Genomic DNA, 17,446 nt, shown 5'->3' with positions numbered 1-17,446 from the left:
ATTTGCAGATGACATGATCTTATATACAGAAAAACTAAAGAATCCTCTAGAAAACTACTGAAACTAATAGAAGAGTTCAGCAGAGTATCAGGATACAAGATAAACATACGAAAATCAGTTGGATTCCTCTACACCAACCAAAAGAACATTGAAGAGGAAATCACCAAATCACTACCATTTACAGCAGCCTCCGAGAAGATAAAATACTTAGGAATAAATCTTACTAGAGATGTAAAAGACTGATACAAAGAAATCTACAAGACACTACTGCCAAGAAGCCAAAAGAGACTTACATAAGTGGAAGAAGATACCTTGCTCGTGGATAGAAAGACTCAACATTGCAAAAATGTCTATTCTACCAAAAGCGATCTATAGATACAATGCAATTCCGATCCAAATTCCAATGACATTTTTTAATGAGATGGAGAAACAAATCACCAATTTCATATGGAAAGGAAAGAGGCCATGGGTAAGTAAAAGAAAAAAAAAAAGCATTACTGAAAAAGAAGAACAAAGTGGGAGCCCTCACGCTACCTGATTTTAGAACCTATTATACTGTCATAGTAGTCAAAACAGCCTGGTACTGGTACAACAACAGATACATAGTCCAATGGAACAGAAGTAAGAACCGAGACATAAGTCCATCCACATATGAACAGCTGATATTTGACAAAGGCCTAAAGTCAGTTAAATGAGGAAAAGACAGTCTCTTTAACAAATGGTGCTGGCATAACTGGATATCCATCTGCAAAAAAATGAAACAAGACCCATGTCTCACATCATGCACAAAAACTGACTCAAAATGGATCAAAGATCTAAATATAAAATCTGAAAAGATAAAGGTCATGGAATAAAAAATAAGGACAACACTAGGAGCCCTAATACATGGCATAAATAGTATACAAAATATTACTAACAATGCAGAAAAACCAGAAGAGAAATTAGATAACTGGGAGCTCCGAAAACTGAAACACCTATACTCATCCAAAGACTTCACCAAAAGAGTAAAAAGATTACCTACAGCCTGGGAAAAAGTTTTTAGCTATGACATTTCCGATTGGCCTCTAATCTTTAAAATCTACATGATACTGCAAAAACTCAACTACAAAAAGACAAATAACCCATTTCAAAAATGGGCAAAAGAGGGGCGGAGCCAAGATGGCGGACTAGGCAGACGCTACCTCGGATCCCTTTTACAACAAAGACACGGAAAAACAAGTGAATCGATCACATACATAACAATCTACGAACCCTGAAAAACAAACACAGATTTAGAGACGGAGAACGAACTAATACGGGGAAGCAGCGATTGTTTCCAGAGCCTGGAGCCAGCGTACCAGTCAGGTACGGCACAAGCACAGAGAGCGGCTCCACCCCCCTGAACTAACCCCGGGAGGGGGACCAGCCGGTTCCCCGGGCAGCGTGGGGTGCAGCCGGTAGGAGAAGTCCCCGGGAGGCAGTGACTGGTCTTGGAGCAGAAAGAGCAGCGTCCGAGTCGGGGAACCGTCCCGCAGGGATTTGGACTGGACGCAGGTACGGCATAAACACGGAGAGTTGCTCCACCCCCCTGAACTAACCCCGGGAAGGGGACTAGCCGGGTCGCGTGGGCGGCGTGGGACGCAGCCGGTAGGAGAAGTCCCCGGGAGGCAGCGACTGGTATTGGAGCGGGGAGAACAGCGTCCCAGCCGGGACACTCGGTCACGGCACAAGCACGGGGACCTGCTCCACCCATCTGAACTAACCCCGGGAGGAGGCCCAACTGGTTCTCGGAGGCAGCACGGCCACGCGGCTGGAGGGACGAGAAGTCCCCGGGAGGCAGCGACTGATTTTGGAGTTGAGAGTGCACCGTCCCAGTAGGGGAGCCTTGATGCTGGACATGGGGCTGGAAGCGGAGGATCTGACCGTGACTCCAGCGGGCCAGACCCCCCGGGGGCAATCTCCACACAGCCAGCACACATAGGCGACGCGCCCCGCAGGAATCTCAGATATAATAGTCATTCCAAGCAAGACAAGCAACTCTGGCTATATTCTGAGGTGCTACTCTCCTATCTCTCTGTTCCCTCCCCCACCCTTCCCAGGCGGCTTCATTAACATCTGAATAGCCTGAGCCAGAGGGAGAACTCTGATAGGGATCTGACTGCATTTTTTTTTTAGCGGATTTTCTGGAAAAACTAGTTTCCCAGTGATGGCTCGGAGACAACAATCCATATCAAACCACTTAAAGAAGCAGACCATGACAGCTTCTCCAACCCACCAAACAAAAGAATCAAAATCTTTCCCAAATGAAGATACAATCTTGGAATTATCAGATACAGATTATAAAAAACTAATTTACAGAATGCTTAATGATATCACAAAAGAAATTAAGATAACTGCAGAAAAAGCCAAGGAACACACTGATAAAACTGTTGAAGAACTCAAAAAGATTATTCAAGAACATACTGGAAAAATTAATAAGTTGCAAGAATCCATAGAGAGACAACATGTAGAAATCCAAAAGATTAACAATAAAATAACAGAATTAGACAACGCACTAGGAAGTCAGAGGAGCAGACTCGAGCAATTAGAATGCAGACTGGGACATCTGGAGGACCAGGGAATCAACACCAACATAGCTGAAAAAAAATCAGATAAAAGAATTTAAAAAAATGAAGAAACCCTAAGAATCATGTGGGACTCTATCAAGAAGGATAACCTGCGGGTGATTGGAGTCCCAGAACAGGGAGGGGGGACAGAAAACACAGAGAAAATAGTTGAAGAACTCCTGACAGAAAACTTCCCTGACATCATGAAAGACGAAAGGATATCTATCCAAGATGCTCATCGAACCCCATTTAAGACTGATACAAAAAGAAAAACACCAAAACATATTATCATCAAACTCACCAAAACCAAAGATAAACAGAAAATTTAAAAAGCAGCCAGGGAGAAAAGAAAGGTTTCCTTCAAGGGAGAATCAATAAGAATATGTTCTGACTACTCAGCAGAAACCATGCAGGCAAGAAGGGAATGGGACGACATATACAGAACACTGAAGGAGAAAAACTGCCAGCCAAGGATCATATATCCAGCAAAACTCTCTCTGAATTATGAAGGCGAAATTAAGATATTTACAGACAAACACAAGTTTAGAGAATTTGCAAAAACCAAACCAAAGCTACAAGAAATACTAAAGGATATTGTTTGGTCAGAGAACCAATAATATCAGATATCAGCACAACACAAGGTCACAAAACAGAACGTCCTGATATCAACTCAAATAGGGAAATCACAAAAACAAACAAATTAAGATTAATTAAAAAAAAATACACATAACAGGGAATCATGGAAGTCAATAGGTAAAAGATCACAATAATCAAAAAGAGGGACTAAATACAGGAGGCATTGAACTCCATATGGAGAGTGATACAAGGCGATATAGAACAATACAAGTTAGCTTTTTACTTAGAAAAATAGGGGTAAATAATAAGGTAACCACAAAAAGGTATAACAACTCTATAACTCAAGATAAAAACCAAGAAAAACGTAACGACTCAACTAACATAAAGTCAAGCACTATGAAAATGAGGATCTCACAATTTACTAAGAAAAACGCCTCAGCACAAAAAAGTATGCGGAAAAACGAAATTGTCAACAACACACATAAAAAGGCATCAAAATGACAGCACTAAAAACTTATTTATCTATAATTACCCTGAATGTAAATGGACTAAATGCACCAATAAAGAGACAGAGAGTCACAGACTGGATAAAGAAACACGATCCATCTATATGCTGCCTACAAGAGACACACCTTAGACTTAGAGACACAAACAAACTAAAACTCAAAGGATGGAAAAAGTATATCAACCAAACAATAAGCAAAAAAGAAGAGGAGTAGCAATATTAATTTCTGACAAAATAGACTTTAGACTTAAATCCACCACAAAGGATAAAGAAGGACACTATATAATGATAAAAGGGACAATTGATCAGGAAGACATAACCATATTAAATATTTATGCACCCAATGACAGGGCTGCAAGATACATAAATCAAATTTTAACAGAATTGAAAAGCGAGATAGATACCTCCACAATTATAGTAGGAGACTTCAACACACCACTTTCGGAGAAGGACAGGACATCCAGTAAGAAGCTCAACAGAGACACGGAAGATCTAATTACAACAATCAACCAACTTGACCTCATTGACTTATACAGAACTCTCCACCCAACTGCTGCAAAACATACTTTTTTTTCTAGCACACATGGAACATTCTCTAGAATAGACCACGTATTAGGTCATAAAACAAACCTTTGCAGAGTCCAAAACATCGAAATATTACAAAGCATCTTCTCAGACCACAAGGCAATAAAACTAGAGATCAATAACAGAAAAACTAGGGAAAAGAAATCAAATACTTGGAAAATGAACAATACCCTCCTGAAAAAAGACTGGGTTATAGAAGACATCAAGGAGGGAATAAGGAAATTCATAGAAAGCAACGAGAATGAAAATACTTCCTATCAAAACCTCTGGGACACAGCAAAAGCAGTGCTCAGAGGTCAATTTATATCAATAAATGCACACATACAAAAAGAAGAAAGAGCCAAAAGCAGAGAACTGTCCCTACAACTTGAACAAATAGAAAGTGAGCAACAAAAGAATCCATCAGGCACCAGAAGAAAACAAGTAATAAAAATTAGAGCTGAACTAAATGAATTAGAGAACAGAAAAACAATTGAAAGAATTAACAAAGCCAAAAGCTGGTTCTTTGAAAAAATTAACAAAATTGATAAACCATTGGCTAGACTGACTAAAGAAATACAGGAAAGGAAACAAATAACCCGAATAAGAAACGAGAAGGACAACATCACAACAGAACCAAATGAAATTAAAAGAATCATTTCAGATTATTATGAAAAATTGTACTCTAACAAATTTGAAAACCTAGAAGAAATGGATGAATTCCTGGAAAAACACTACCTACCTAAACTAACACATTCAGAAGTAGAACAACTAAATAGACCCATAACAAAAAAAGAGATTGAAACGGTAATCAAAAAACTCCCAACAAAAAAAAGCCCTGGCCCGGACGGCTTCACTGCAGAGTTCTACCAAACTTTCAGAGAAGAGTTAACACCACTACTACTAAAGGTATTCCAAAGCATAGAAAATGACGGAATACTACCCAACTCATTCTATGAAGCCACCATCTCCCTGATACCAAAACAAGGTAAAAACATCACAAAAAAAGAAAATTATAGACCTATATCCCTCATGAACATTGATGCAAAAATCCTCAACAAAATTCTAGCCAATAGAATCCAACAACACATCAAAAAAATAATTCACCCTGATCAAGTGGGATTTATACCAGGTATGCAAGGCTGGTTTAATATCAGAAAAACCATTAATGTAATCCATCACATAAATAAAACAAAAGACAAAAACCACATGATCTTATCAATTGATGCAGAAAAGGCATTTGACAAAGTCCAACACCCATTCATGATAAAAACTCTTACCAAAATAGGAATTGAAGGAAAATTCCTCAACATAATAAAGGGCATCTATGCAAAGCCAACAGCCAATATCACTCTAAATGGAGAGAACCTGAAAGCATTTCCCTTGAGAACAGGAACCAGACAAGGATGCCCTTTATCACCGCTCTTATTCAACATCGTGTTGGAAGTCTTAGCCAGGGCAATTAGGCTAGACAAAGAAATAAAAGGTATCCGGATTGGCAAGGAAGAAGTAAAGTTATCACTATTTGCAGATGACATGATTATATACACAGAAAACCCTAAGAAATCCTCCAGAAAACTACTGAAACTAATAGAAGAGTTTGGCAGAGTCTCAGGTTATAAAATAAACATACAAAAATCACTTGGATTCCTCTACATCAACAAAAAGAACACCGAAGAGGAAATAACCAAATCAATACCATTCACAGTAGCCCCCAAGAAGATAAGATACTTAGGAATAAATCTTACCAAGGATGTAAAAGACCTATACAAAGAAAACTACAAAGCTCTACTACAAGAAATTCAAAAGGACATACTTAAGTGGAAAAACATACCCTGCTCATGGATAGGAAGACTTAACATAGTAAAAATGTCTATTCTACCAAAAGCCATCTATACATTTAACGCACTTCCGATGCAAATTCCAATGTCATATTTTAAGGGGATAGAGAAACAAATCACCAATTTCATATGGAAGGGAAAGAAGCCCCGGATAAGCAAAGCACTACTGAAAAAGAAGAAGAAAGTGGGAGGCCTCACCTTACCTGACTTCAGAACCTATTATACAGCCACAGTAGTCAAAACAGCCTGGTATTGGTACAACAACAGACACATAGACCAATGGAACAGAATTGAGAACCCAGACATAGATCCATCCACGTATGAGCAGCTGATATTTGACAAAGGACCAGTGTCAATTAACTGGGGAAAAGATAGCCTTTTTAACAAATGGTGCTGGCATAACTGGATATCCATTTGCAAAAAAATGAAACAGGACCCATACCTCACACCATGCACAAAAACTAACTCCAAGTGGATCAAAGACCTAAACATAAAGACTAAAACGATAAAGATCATGGAAGAAAAAATTGGGACAACCCTAGGAGCCCTAATACAAGGTATAAACAGAATACAAAACATTACCAAAAATGATGAAGAGAAACCCGATAACTGGGAGCTCCTAAAAATCAAACACCTATGCTCATCTAAAGACTTCTCCAAAAGAGTAAAAAGACCACCTACAGACTGGGAAAGAATTTTCAGCTATGACATCTACGACCAGCGCCTGATCTCTAAAATCTACATGATTCTGTCAAAACTCAACCACAAAAAGACAAACAACCCAATCAAGAAGTGGGCAAAGGATATGAACACACATTTCACGAAAGAAGATATTCAGGCAGCCAACAGATACATGAGAAAATGCTCTCAATCATTAGCCATTAGAGAAATGCAAATTAAAACTATGATGAGATTCCATCTCACACCAGCAAGGCTGGCATTAATCCAAAAAACACAAAATAATAAATGTTGGAGAGGCTGCGGAGAGATTGGAACTCTCATACACTGCTAGTGGGAATGTAAAATGGTACAACCACTTTGGAAATCCATCTGGCGTTATCTTAAACAGTTAGAAATAGAACTACCATACAACCCAGAAATCCCACTCCTGGGAATATACCCTAGAGATACAAGAGCCTTCATACAAACAGATATATGCACACCCATGTTTATTGCAGCTCTGTTTACAATAGCAAAAAGTTGGAAGCAACCAAGGTGTCCATCAACGGATGAATGGGTAAATAAATTGTGGTATATTCACACAATGCAATACTACGCATCGATAAAGAACAGTGACGAATCTCTGAAACATTTCATAACATGGAGGAACCTGGAAGGCATTATGCTGAGTGAAATTAGTCAGAGGCAAAAGGACAAATATTGTATAAGACCACTATTATAAGATCTTGAGAAATAGTAAACCTGAGAAGAACACATACTTTTGTGGTTACGAGGGGGGGAGGGAGGGAGGGTGGGAGAGGGTTTTTTATTGATTAATCAGTAGATAAGAACTGCTTTAGGTGAAGGGAAAGACAACACTCAATACATGAAGGTCAGCTCAATTGGACTGGACCAAAAGCAAAGAAGTTTCCGGAATAAAATGAATGCTTCAAAGGTCAGCGGAGCAAGTGCGGGGGTCTGGGGAACATGGTTTGCGGGGACTTCTAAGTCAACTGGCAAAATAATTCTATTATGAAATCATTCTGCATCCCACTTTGAAATGTGGCGTCTGGGGTGTTAAATGCTAACAAGCGGCCATCTAAGATGCAGCAATTGGTCTCAATCCACCTGGAGCAAAGGAAAATGAAGAACACCAAGGCCACACGACAACTAAGAGCCCAAGAGACAGAAAGGGCCACATGAACCAGAGACTTACATCATCCTGAGACCAGAAGAACTAGTTGGTGCCCAGCCACAATCGATGACTGCCCTGACAGGGAGCACAGCAGAGGACCCCTGAGGGAGCAGGAGATCAGTGGGATGCAGACCCCAAATTCTCATAAAAAGACCAAACTTAATGGTCTGACTGAGACTGGAGGAATCCCGGCGGCCATGCTCCCCAGACCTTCAGTTGACACAGGACAGGAACCATCCCTGAAGACAACTCATCAGAAATGAAAGGGACTGGTCAGCGGGTGGGAGAGAGAAAAAAAAAATGTTATTGGGCAAATCTGTGAAACATTTCATGACATGGGGGAACCTGGAAGGCATTATGCTGAGTGAAATTAGTCAGAGGCAAAAGGACAAATATTGTATAAGACCACTATTATAAGATCTTGAGAAATAGTGAAAAAAAAAAAAAAAGGGCAAAAGATATGAACAGGTACTTCACCTAAGATGACATTCAGATATATGAGGAAATGCTCACAATCATTAGCCATTAGAGAAATGCAAAGCAAAATTACAATGAGATTCCATCTCACTCCAACAAGGCTGGCATTAACCGAAAAAACACAAAATAATAAATGTTGGAGAGGTTGTGGAGATACTGGAACACTTATACACTTCTGGTGGGAATGTAAAATGGTAAAACCACTTTGGAAATCAATTTGGCGCTTCCTTAAAAAGCTAGAAATAGAACTACCATATGACCCAGCAATCCCACTCCTTGGAATATATCCTAGAGAAACAAGAACCTTTACACAAACAGATATATGCATGTTCATTGCAGCACTGTTTACAATAGCAAAAAGGTGGAAGCAACCAAAGTCCCCATCAACAGATGAATGGTTAAATAAATTATGGTATATTCACACAATGGAATACTACGCATCAATAAGGGACAACGATGAATCTGTGAAGCATTTTATAACATGCACGAATCTGGAAGGTATTATGCAGAGTGAAATTAGTCAGTTGCAAAAGGAAAAATAGTGCATGAGACCACTATTATAAGAACACAAGAAATAGTTTAAACAAAGAAGAAAATATTCTGTGATGGTTACGAAAGTGGGGAGAGAGGGAGCGAGATGCATATTCGATAATTAGGTAGTAGACGAGAACTATTTTAGGTGAAGGGAAGGACAATACACAATACAGGAGAGGTCAGCACAACTGGACTAAACCAAAAGCAAAGAAGTTTCCTGAATAAGCCAAATGCTTCAAAGTCCAGTGTAGCTGGGGTGGGGGTTTGGGGACCATGTTTTTAGTGGACATCAAGGTCAATTGCCATAATAAAATCTATTAAGAAAACATTTTGCATCCCACTTTGGAGAGTGGCGTCTGGGGTCTTAAAGGCTAGCAAGCGGCCATCTAAGATGCATCAGTTGGTCTCAACCCATCTGGAGCAAAGGAGAATGAAGAACACCAAACCCAGTGCCGTCGAGTCGATTCCGACTCATAGAGACCCTATAAAGAACACCAAAGACACAGGTAATTATGAGCCCAGGAGACAAAAAAGGCCTCATAAACCAGAGACTACATCAGCCTGAGACCAGAAGAACTAGATGGTGCCCAGCTACAACCGATGACTGCCCTGACAAGGAACACAAGAGAACCTCTGAGAGAGTAGGAGAGCAGGGGGAGGCAGACCTCAAATTCTCATAAAATGACCAGACTCAATGGTCTGACTGAGATTAGAAGGACCCCGGTGGTCATGGTCCCCAGACCTTCTGTTTGCCCAAGACAGGAACCATTCCCAAAGCAACTCTTCAGACAGGGATTGGACTGGATTATAGGATAGAAAATTATACTGGAGAGGAGTGAGCTTCTTGGATCAAGTAGACACATAAGGCTATATGGGCAGCTCCTGTCTGAAGGGAAGATGAGAAGGTAGAGGGGGACAGAAGCTAGCTGAATGGACACAAAAATAGCGGGTGGAGAGAAGGAGTGTGCTGTCTCACTAGGGGGAGAGCAACTAGGAGTATATAGCAAGATGTATATAAATTTTCGTATAAGAGACTGACTTGATTTGTAAACTTCCATTGAAAGCACACACACACACACACACACACACAAAAAAAAGCCAGGAAAGAAGGAAAAGACTAAAATGGATATTAGAAGAGACTCTGAAACTTGCTCTTAAGTGCACAGTAGCTAAAGCAAACATGAAAAGATGGAGTAAAAGAGCTGAACAGATTTCAAAGGGCAGCTAGAGAAGACAAGGTAAACTGTTATAATGAAATATGCAAAGACCTGGAGTTAGAAAACCAAAAGGGAAGAACCCAATTGGCCTTTCTCAAGTTGAAAGAACCAAAGAGAAAATTCAAGCCTGAGCGTGCAATATTGAAGGATTCTATAAGTAAAAAATTGAATAATGTAGGAAGCATCAAAGGAAGATGAAAGGAATATACAGAGTCATTGCACCAAAAAGAACTGGTTGATGTTCAACCATTTCAGGAGGTGGTGTATGATCAAAAACTGCTAGTACTAAAGGAAGGTCAAACTGCACTGAAGGCATTGGCAAAAAAACCAGACTTCAGGAAGCGACAAATGATCAAGTGAGTTGTTTCAAAAAAATAAATGCAATGCTGGAAGTGCATATTTTTCTATGTCAAGAAATCTGGAAGATAGCTACCTGGCCAACTGCCTGGAAGAGATCCATATTTGTGCCCATTCCAAAGAAGGATGGTCAAACAAAATGTTGAAATTATTAAACAATATCATTAATATCACATGTTAGCAAACTTTTGCTGAAGATCATTCAAAGATGACTGCAGTTGTACATCGATAGGGAACTGCCAGAAGTTCAAGTCAGATTCAGAAAAAAATGTTTAACAAGGAATATCACTGATGTCAGATGGATCTTGGCCAAAAGCAGAGAATACCAGAAAGATACTTACCTGTGTTTTATGGACTATGCGAAGCCATTTGACTGTGAGTCATAACAAATTATGGATAACATTGTAAAGAATGGGGATTTCAGAACATTTAATTGGACTCATGCAGAACCTGTACATAGATCAAGAGGCAGCCATTCGAACAGAACAACGGGACACTGCATGTATTAAAACTGGAAAAGGTATGCAGCATGGTTGTACCCTTTCACCTGACTTATTCATTCTGTATGCTGAGCAAATACTCCAAGAAGTGAGAATAAATGAAAAACACAGCATCAGGATCTGAAGAATATTCATTAACGGCCTGTGATATGCAAATGACACAACCTTGCTTGCCAAAAATGAAGACGGCTTGAAGCACATACCGATGAAGGTCAAAGACTACAGCCTTCAGTGTGGATTACACTGAACATAAAGAAAATAAAAATTCTCACCACTGGGCCAATAAAGAACATCATGATAAACGGTGAAAAAATTAAGGTTGTCAATGATTTCATTCTACATGGATAAATAATCAATGCCCATGGAAACAGCATTCAAGAAATAAAATGATGTATTGCATTGGGCAAATCTGCTGCAAAAGACCTCTTTAAAATGTTAAAAACCAAAGATATCATTTTGATGACTAAGGGGTGTCTGACTTAAGTCATGTATTTTCAATCACCTCATATGCATATAAAAGCTGGATAAAAAACCAAAGATATCATTTTGATGACTAAGGGGTGTCTGACTTAAGTCATGTATTTTCAATCACCTCATATGCATATAAAAGCTGGATAAAGAAAAAGAAAGATGAAAGAATAATTGACACATTTGAAATGTGGTGTTGGGAAAGAATATTACATATACCATGAACTGCCAGACAAACAACAAATTAGTCTTGGAGGAAGTACAACCAGAATGCTCCCTAGAAACAAGGATGGCATCATCAGGAAAGACTGATCACTAGAGAAGGACATCATGCTTGGTAAAATAGAGGGTCAGCAAAAATAAAGGGAGACACTCAATGAAATGGATTCACACAGTGGCTGCAACAATGGACTCAACCATATCAATGATCATGAAGATGGCACAGGACTGGGCAACGTTTTGTTCTGTTATACATATGGATGCTATGAATTTGAGCTTACTTGAAGGCAACTAACAACAACACCTGTCCTGTTTCTCTAGACATCACCCCTTCAGTGCCAAACATTTGTAAGGAGTGATCTCTGCTCACCTGCTCTCACTCATTCTTCTTCCATCCTAAAGCGCTGGCCTTGGTTAATTTGACCTTCCTGTCTCTAGACCCGACGGGCTTGTCCAATTCTCACTCTCCTTGCTTTATCTCTCCAAAATCCATATCAGTATTTATTTAATACTTTTCTTTAAATCATTCAACAGTTTTGAAAAATGTTGACTTCAAACTTATCCTGGACAATGATATCCATGATGCTCTGGTTATTTTAACACACATGAAAATAATTTTAAAATGCTTAATGCCCATATTGCCAATAAAATCCTCTTGTGCATCACTGGTGGCATACATAACATGCTTTGTGAAATATTGACTTTTGTGCTAAGGTTGTGATTAGAATTACAGTGACTAATACCCTGAGTAAAGTGCCTGGTATATGCTGAGAACTTGTGATGCTGTTGGTAATGAAGAGGAGAACTCATGCCTACAGCCTGTGGCAGGGGAGGGGGTGACTCACTGATCATGGTGGTTCCGCCTGCTAGGGCTGCCCGGGTCCCCTGGAAGAAGTCGTCAGCTGCAGTCATGCCCTGGGAGGGTTTCTGCAGGTAGGTGTTGACATCAATGCCTCCGGGAATGACCATTCGCCCATTGGCCTCAATGGTCTTCACTCCACCAGGGACTATTAAATTCTCTCCTATTTGTCTGGAAACAAACAAACAGAGATAGTCTTTGGCTCTTAAAAGAAAAATGAAACAGGTGGGTCAACTGTGGAGCTCAGTTCTGTTAAGTAACTGTTTCTGAGCCAGGTCCCACATGGGCACTGGAAGACATGTGCTCAGTAGGGCTCTTGCCTTCCAGGGGCTCAAAGTCACAAGAGAAAGAAAGGGGAAGGGGCTGGGCAGTGGGACAAATAGCTAGTGGCCTGGGGGATGATGTTCCCACGAAATCATTTTTAGTGCTATTTTACCCACATAGAGGGGGTGGGGATTCACTTCATGGCTATCTTCTTGACATCCAAGAATGGGTTGAGTTAGAAGTCACATTTTTCAATGTATTTCCCTCACCTCCTCACATCCACTCTGCCTTTACGCCCTTCCTGGCTCCAGGCTGTGCCTTGGTTGAGACCAAAAATCCCCCCACCCATGTGCCTAGGCTCACTGGTCTGCACCTTCATGTCTTCAGTATCTCTGGTCCCATTCTCTACCAGACACTGCTGGGACCCAGCGGTGAGGGGCAACAAGGCCCCTTGTTAAAGAGCATGGTTTTGTTGGAAACACTGGCAAAAACACTGGAGGTTCCAGTGTTGAGTGGTGACAGGAAGCAGCACACAGCTGGAGGCACGAGAAGTGAGCCCCACACGGCCTCAGGATTGGGAGGCACGAGGGGTAAGCCCCACACAGGGTGGGGGTCATGGGAGATGAGCAGTGAGCCCCATACAGCCTCAGGGTTAGGGGCACAAGGGGCAAGCCATACACACAACTTTGGGGTCAGGGCACACAAGAAGTGAACCCCACATAGCCTCAGGGTCAGGGGCACAAGGGGTGAGCCCCACACAGCTTTGGGATTGCGGGGTTCCCTGGAAAAGGATAATGGAGCCAGTGAAGGGGAGGCCTGAGCTGGGCTTGGAATGGTCAGTCTGGGACTGAAGTTGGAGGCTGGCAGATGCGGCTGCCTGGGACGCAGGAGGGGCACCCTCTCACTTGCACCTTGAACGTGGTCTTACTCTGTGCTCATGACAGTCCACAGATCCCTCCCCTCCTCATCACCATCATCATCAAAGCCCACAGGGATCCGGACAGTCCTGTTGTGGGACACGTTCTTGTCTGACCTGCACTTCACTCAGATCCCTTTGCCTCTCCTTCCTGTACCAACAGCCCCCTCCTCCCCCACTTTCTCGGTCCCATGGGAAGGAGATGAGCAGCCAGGGACTCCAGGACACGCCCAAAGCCAGAGAGACAGCTGCACCTCACCATCAGCCAACAAAACTCGGGAGGCCTGGGGTCTCATAAACCAAGATGAAGACAGCAAAGGGAAACCCAGGACTGACACATGTCTTTCTTTATGTGCCAGGCTGTGGATGAAGGCCAAACGTACCTCCTCCCTCCCCGACCCCCTCAGCCCAATTCTGGAAAGCCTGGGCAGGCAGAAGGCAGAGCAATGAATTTACTGGGAAGTATTAGGTTAACATGCTTGGCTGCCAAACAAAAGGTTGGAGGTTCGAGTCCACCCAGAGATACCTCGAAAGAAAGTCTTGGTGGTCTACTTCCAAAAAATGAGCCATTGAAAACCCCATGGAGCACAGTTCTACTCTGACACACATAGGGTCACCATGAGTTGGAATAGACTCAATGGCAACATGGGGCTACTGCTGGACCTCCCCAGCCCTCCCCTCCGTAAAAAACAGAAGCGGGGTCACAAGGCTCCTGTAGTTTTAAATGAAGTGGCTGCATAGGTGTGGAGCAAAAGCCTAGCTTAGGGCACCTGCCAGTCTCTGCTGCACTTGAGCTTGGGCCTCCCTTGCCTCCCAGTGTCTGCCCCTGAAGCCCCCAGGATTCATCCTGCTGGACAGAGCAGCAGCACCCCCACAGGGCCACCCCAGGGAGACACCACATCACCAACTTGATGAGCCCGTCCTCCAGGTAGACGTCAGCGTAGAAAGACTGGTCGTCGTTGATGACACGGCCACCTTTGATGAGCAGGCGGTCGCTCTGGAAAGTAAGCAGAGCATTAGGTGTCACCGGGGAAAACCAGGAGAGGTTTTCCTTTTTAACTTTTAGTGCAAAATTTGCAAATATTTCTAAAGAACTGGCACAAAGAGCATATAGGCCTGCCACTTGGATCAACAGCTTCAGCCTCCACTGTGTTTGGTCCTATCCCTCTGGTGTTCTTTTCTGCCTTGATTTGTTTTTGCTGATTAAAAAAAAAAAAAATCCCAAACATCTTGTCATTTCACCCCTAAATAATGCAATATTTATCTCTAGTCGTGAGAATTTTTTAAATAAACATAACCAGAATCCACTATCCCAACTACTCGATTGACACAAGCCCTCAGATCAGCTGACAACCAGTCCATGTTCAATTTTGCCTGATTGCCTCAAACCTGCCTTTTTGCAGTGGGTATGTTTGAGCCTCCCAATCCCCACCCCCCCCGCCTCAGTTCCCATTCTCTGTAAGCTGGTGAAATCCACACCAGTTCCTCCCCCCTTTTTAATGCCGATTATTTGTTGATGAGACCGGGTGTTTGTGAACAGGAATTTCTTAAGGTATTACTATTGAATACAGAAATGATCAACTTAGGGAAAATTTAAAAGATAGTGAGAGAGGCGGGGCCAAGATGGCTGACTAGGTAGAAGCTACCTCGGATCCCTCTTGCAAAAAAGACTCGGAAAAACAAGTGAATCGATCATATACATGACAATCTATGAACCCTGACCATCAAACACAGATCTAAAGAGTTGACCTGAGTGACAGAGACTGAGAACAAGCAACCACAGGGAAGCAATGACTGCTTTCAGAGCCTGGAGCCAGCGTCCCAGTCAGAAAACCTTCGCACCAGGCTTTGGACTGGGTGCAGGGGAGCTGAGCATGGCATTCTGAGACGGCGCAAACACAGGATGCAGCCCTAGCCACCAGAAGTGACCTCGGGGGAAGCCCAGCCAGTGCACGCAGGCAGCGCAGCGATGCAGCTGACAGGAGGAGAAGTTACCGGGAGGCAGTGACTGGTTTTGGAGCCTGGAGTGCGGCATCCCAGCCGGGGAACGTTGGCGCTGGGCTTTGGACTGGGAGCGGAGGAACTGACCACGGCTTCCGAGACAGCACAAGCACAGGATGCGGGCCTGACCCTCAGGGGCAATCTCGACTCAGCCAACACACACAGGCTACACACCCCTCGGGAATCTCAGATAAAACAGTCATCACCAAACAAGATAAGTAACTTTGTCTATATTCTGGGGTGCTACTCTCTCCTATTTATCTGATCCCTTCCCTCCCCTTCCCAGGCAGCTTCATTAACAATGGAATTTCCTGAGCCAGAGAGTGAAGTGCTCTGCGTTTTTTTTTTTTTTTTTTTGGTCTTTTCCTAACCCATTCTCCTGGCCTGAGAGAAGCAGCTACAAAAAACCCAGGGACCAAAAATCCTTCCCTAATTGGACTAAAAATACAGAACCAGCTCCAGCCAAGCATATGTGATCCACAGTCTTGGGCTTTCATCCCTACAGGGAACAAGGTGGCTATTAAAATGCAAAGGCAATTCTGATAGGGATCTGTTTCCCAGGTCTGATATCTCTGTGTATTCAACAGAGCCCTCACTGACCCACAACGGGGAACTGAGGGCTGAAGCTCCCCGCAGACCACCTAGCCTCCTGCCTTAGGGGTCTGAGGATGGTGACACCTACCAATCTGTAGAGGTACTTGCATTAGGTGCCTAAGGAACAGCTGCAGAGCCCACTCACCAAAGTGCTTTAGGAACAGAGACACATCTACCTCACTGGCACTTGGGGGAAGCCTGTCAGCATCCTGCCCCCCTGGAGTGTGCCACTCTGCTGCTACTAGAATCTGGTGCACACATCTATCACCACTACTCCTCTAGGTGGATAGGTGACAGTCTGCACCACACACTTGGTGACCCAAAATCAGATTCTACTCAAGAATAGTGAATGGACTCTTAGGCTTATACATCTAGTAACAGCCCAAACCAGCTGGTAATAGGACATAAGTGATTCAAGGGCTACAACATTCAAGACAGTGCAATCTAGTAGCCCATCTACGTATACTGAAAGTAAACAAAACAAGATAAGTCTCAGTGAGCAAATATAAAATAAATCACTACGATATCTTAGTGATGGCTCAGAGACAGCAGTCGATATCAAACCACATAAAGAAGCAGACCATGACTGCTTCTACAACTCCCCAAACTAAAGAATCAAAATCTTTCCCAAATGAAGATACAATCCTGGAATTGCCAGATGCAGAACATAAAAATCTAATTTACAGAATGCTTCAAGACATCAGCGATGACCTCAGAAATGAAATAAGGCAATCTACAGAAAAAGCCAAGGAACACACTGATAAAGCAGTGGAAGAAATCAAAAAGATTATTCAAGAACACAGTGGAAAAATTAATAAGCTGCAAGAATCCATAGAGAGACAGCATTCAGAAATCCAAAAGATTAACAGTAAAATTACAGAATTAGACAACTCAATAGGAAGTCAGAGGAGCAGACTCGAGCAATTGGAATGCAGAGTGGGGGAGCTGGAGGATAAGGGAATTGACACCAAAATATAGCTGGAAAAAAATCTGATAAGAGAATTAAAAAAAAATGAAGAAACCCTAAGAATCATGTGGGACTCTATCAAGAAGAATAACTTGCGTGTGATTGGAGTTCCAGAACAGGGAGGGATAACAGAAACTACAGAGAGAA

At 42.2% G+C, this 17,446-nt stretch overlaps 1 protein-coding gene across 2 annotated transcripts in view; it reads right to left on the bottom strand.

Moving 5' to 3' along the window:
- Positions 1 to 17,446, bottom strand: part of CRMP1 (collapsin response mediator protein 1) — a 103,610-nt gene that overhangs the window by 54,008 nt on the left and 32,156 nt on the right. For both annotated transcript variants that reach the window (XM_049886814.1, XM_049886815.1), the window contains exons 2-3: positions 14,646 to 14,734; positions 12,544 to 12,728 (exon numbers count right to left, since the gene is read on the bottom strand). In XM_049886814.1, the coding sequence (XP_049742771.1) occupies positions 12,544 to 12,728; positions 14,646 to 14,734 (274 nt within the window). The remainder of the gene's footprint in view (positions 1 to 12,543; positions 12,729 to 14,645; positions 14,735 to 17,446) is intronic.

The sequence above is a fragment of the Elephas maximus genome, chromosome 5, assembly GCF_024166365.1.
Source record: "Elephas maximus indicus isolate mEleMax1 chromosome 5, mEleMax1 primary haplotype, whole genome shotgun sequence".
NCBI lineage: Eukaryota > Metazoa > Chordata > Mammalia > Proboscidea > Elephantidae > Elephas > Elephas maximus.
The sequence above is the reverse complement of the archived record's forward strand: the minus strand, read 5'-3'. Positions and strand labels throughout refer to the sequence as shown.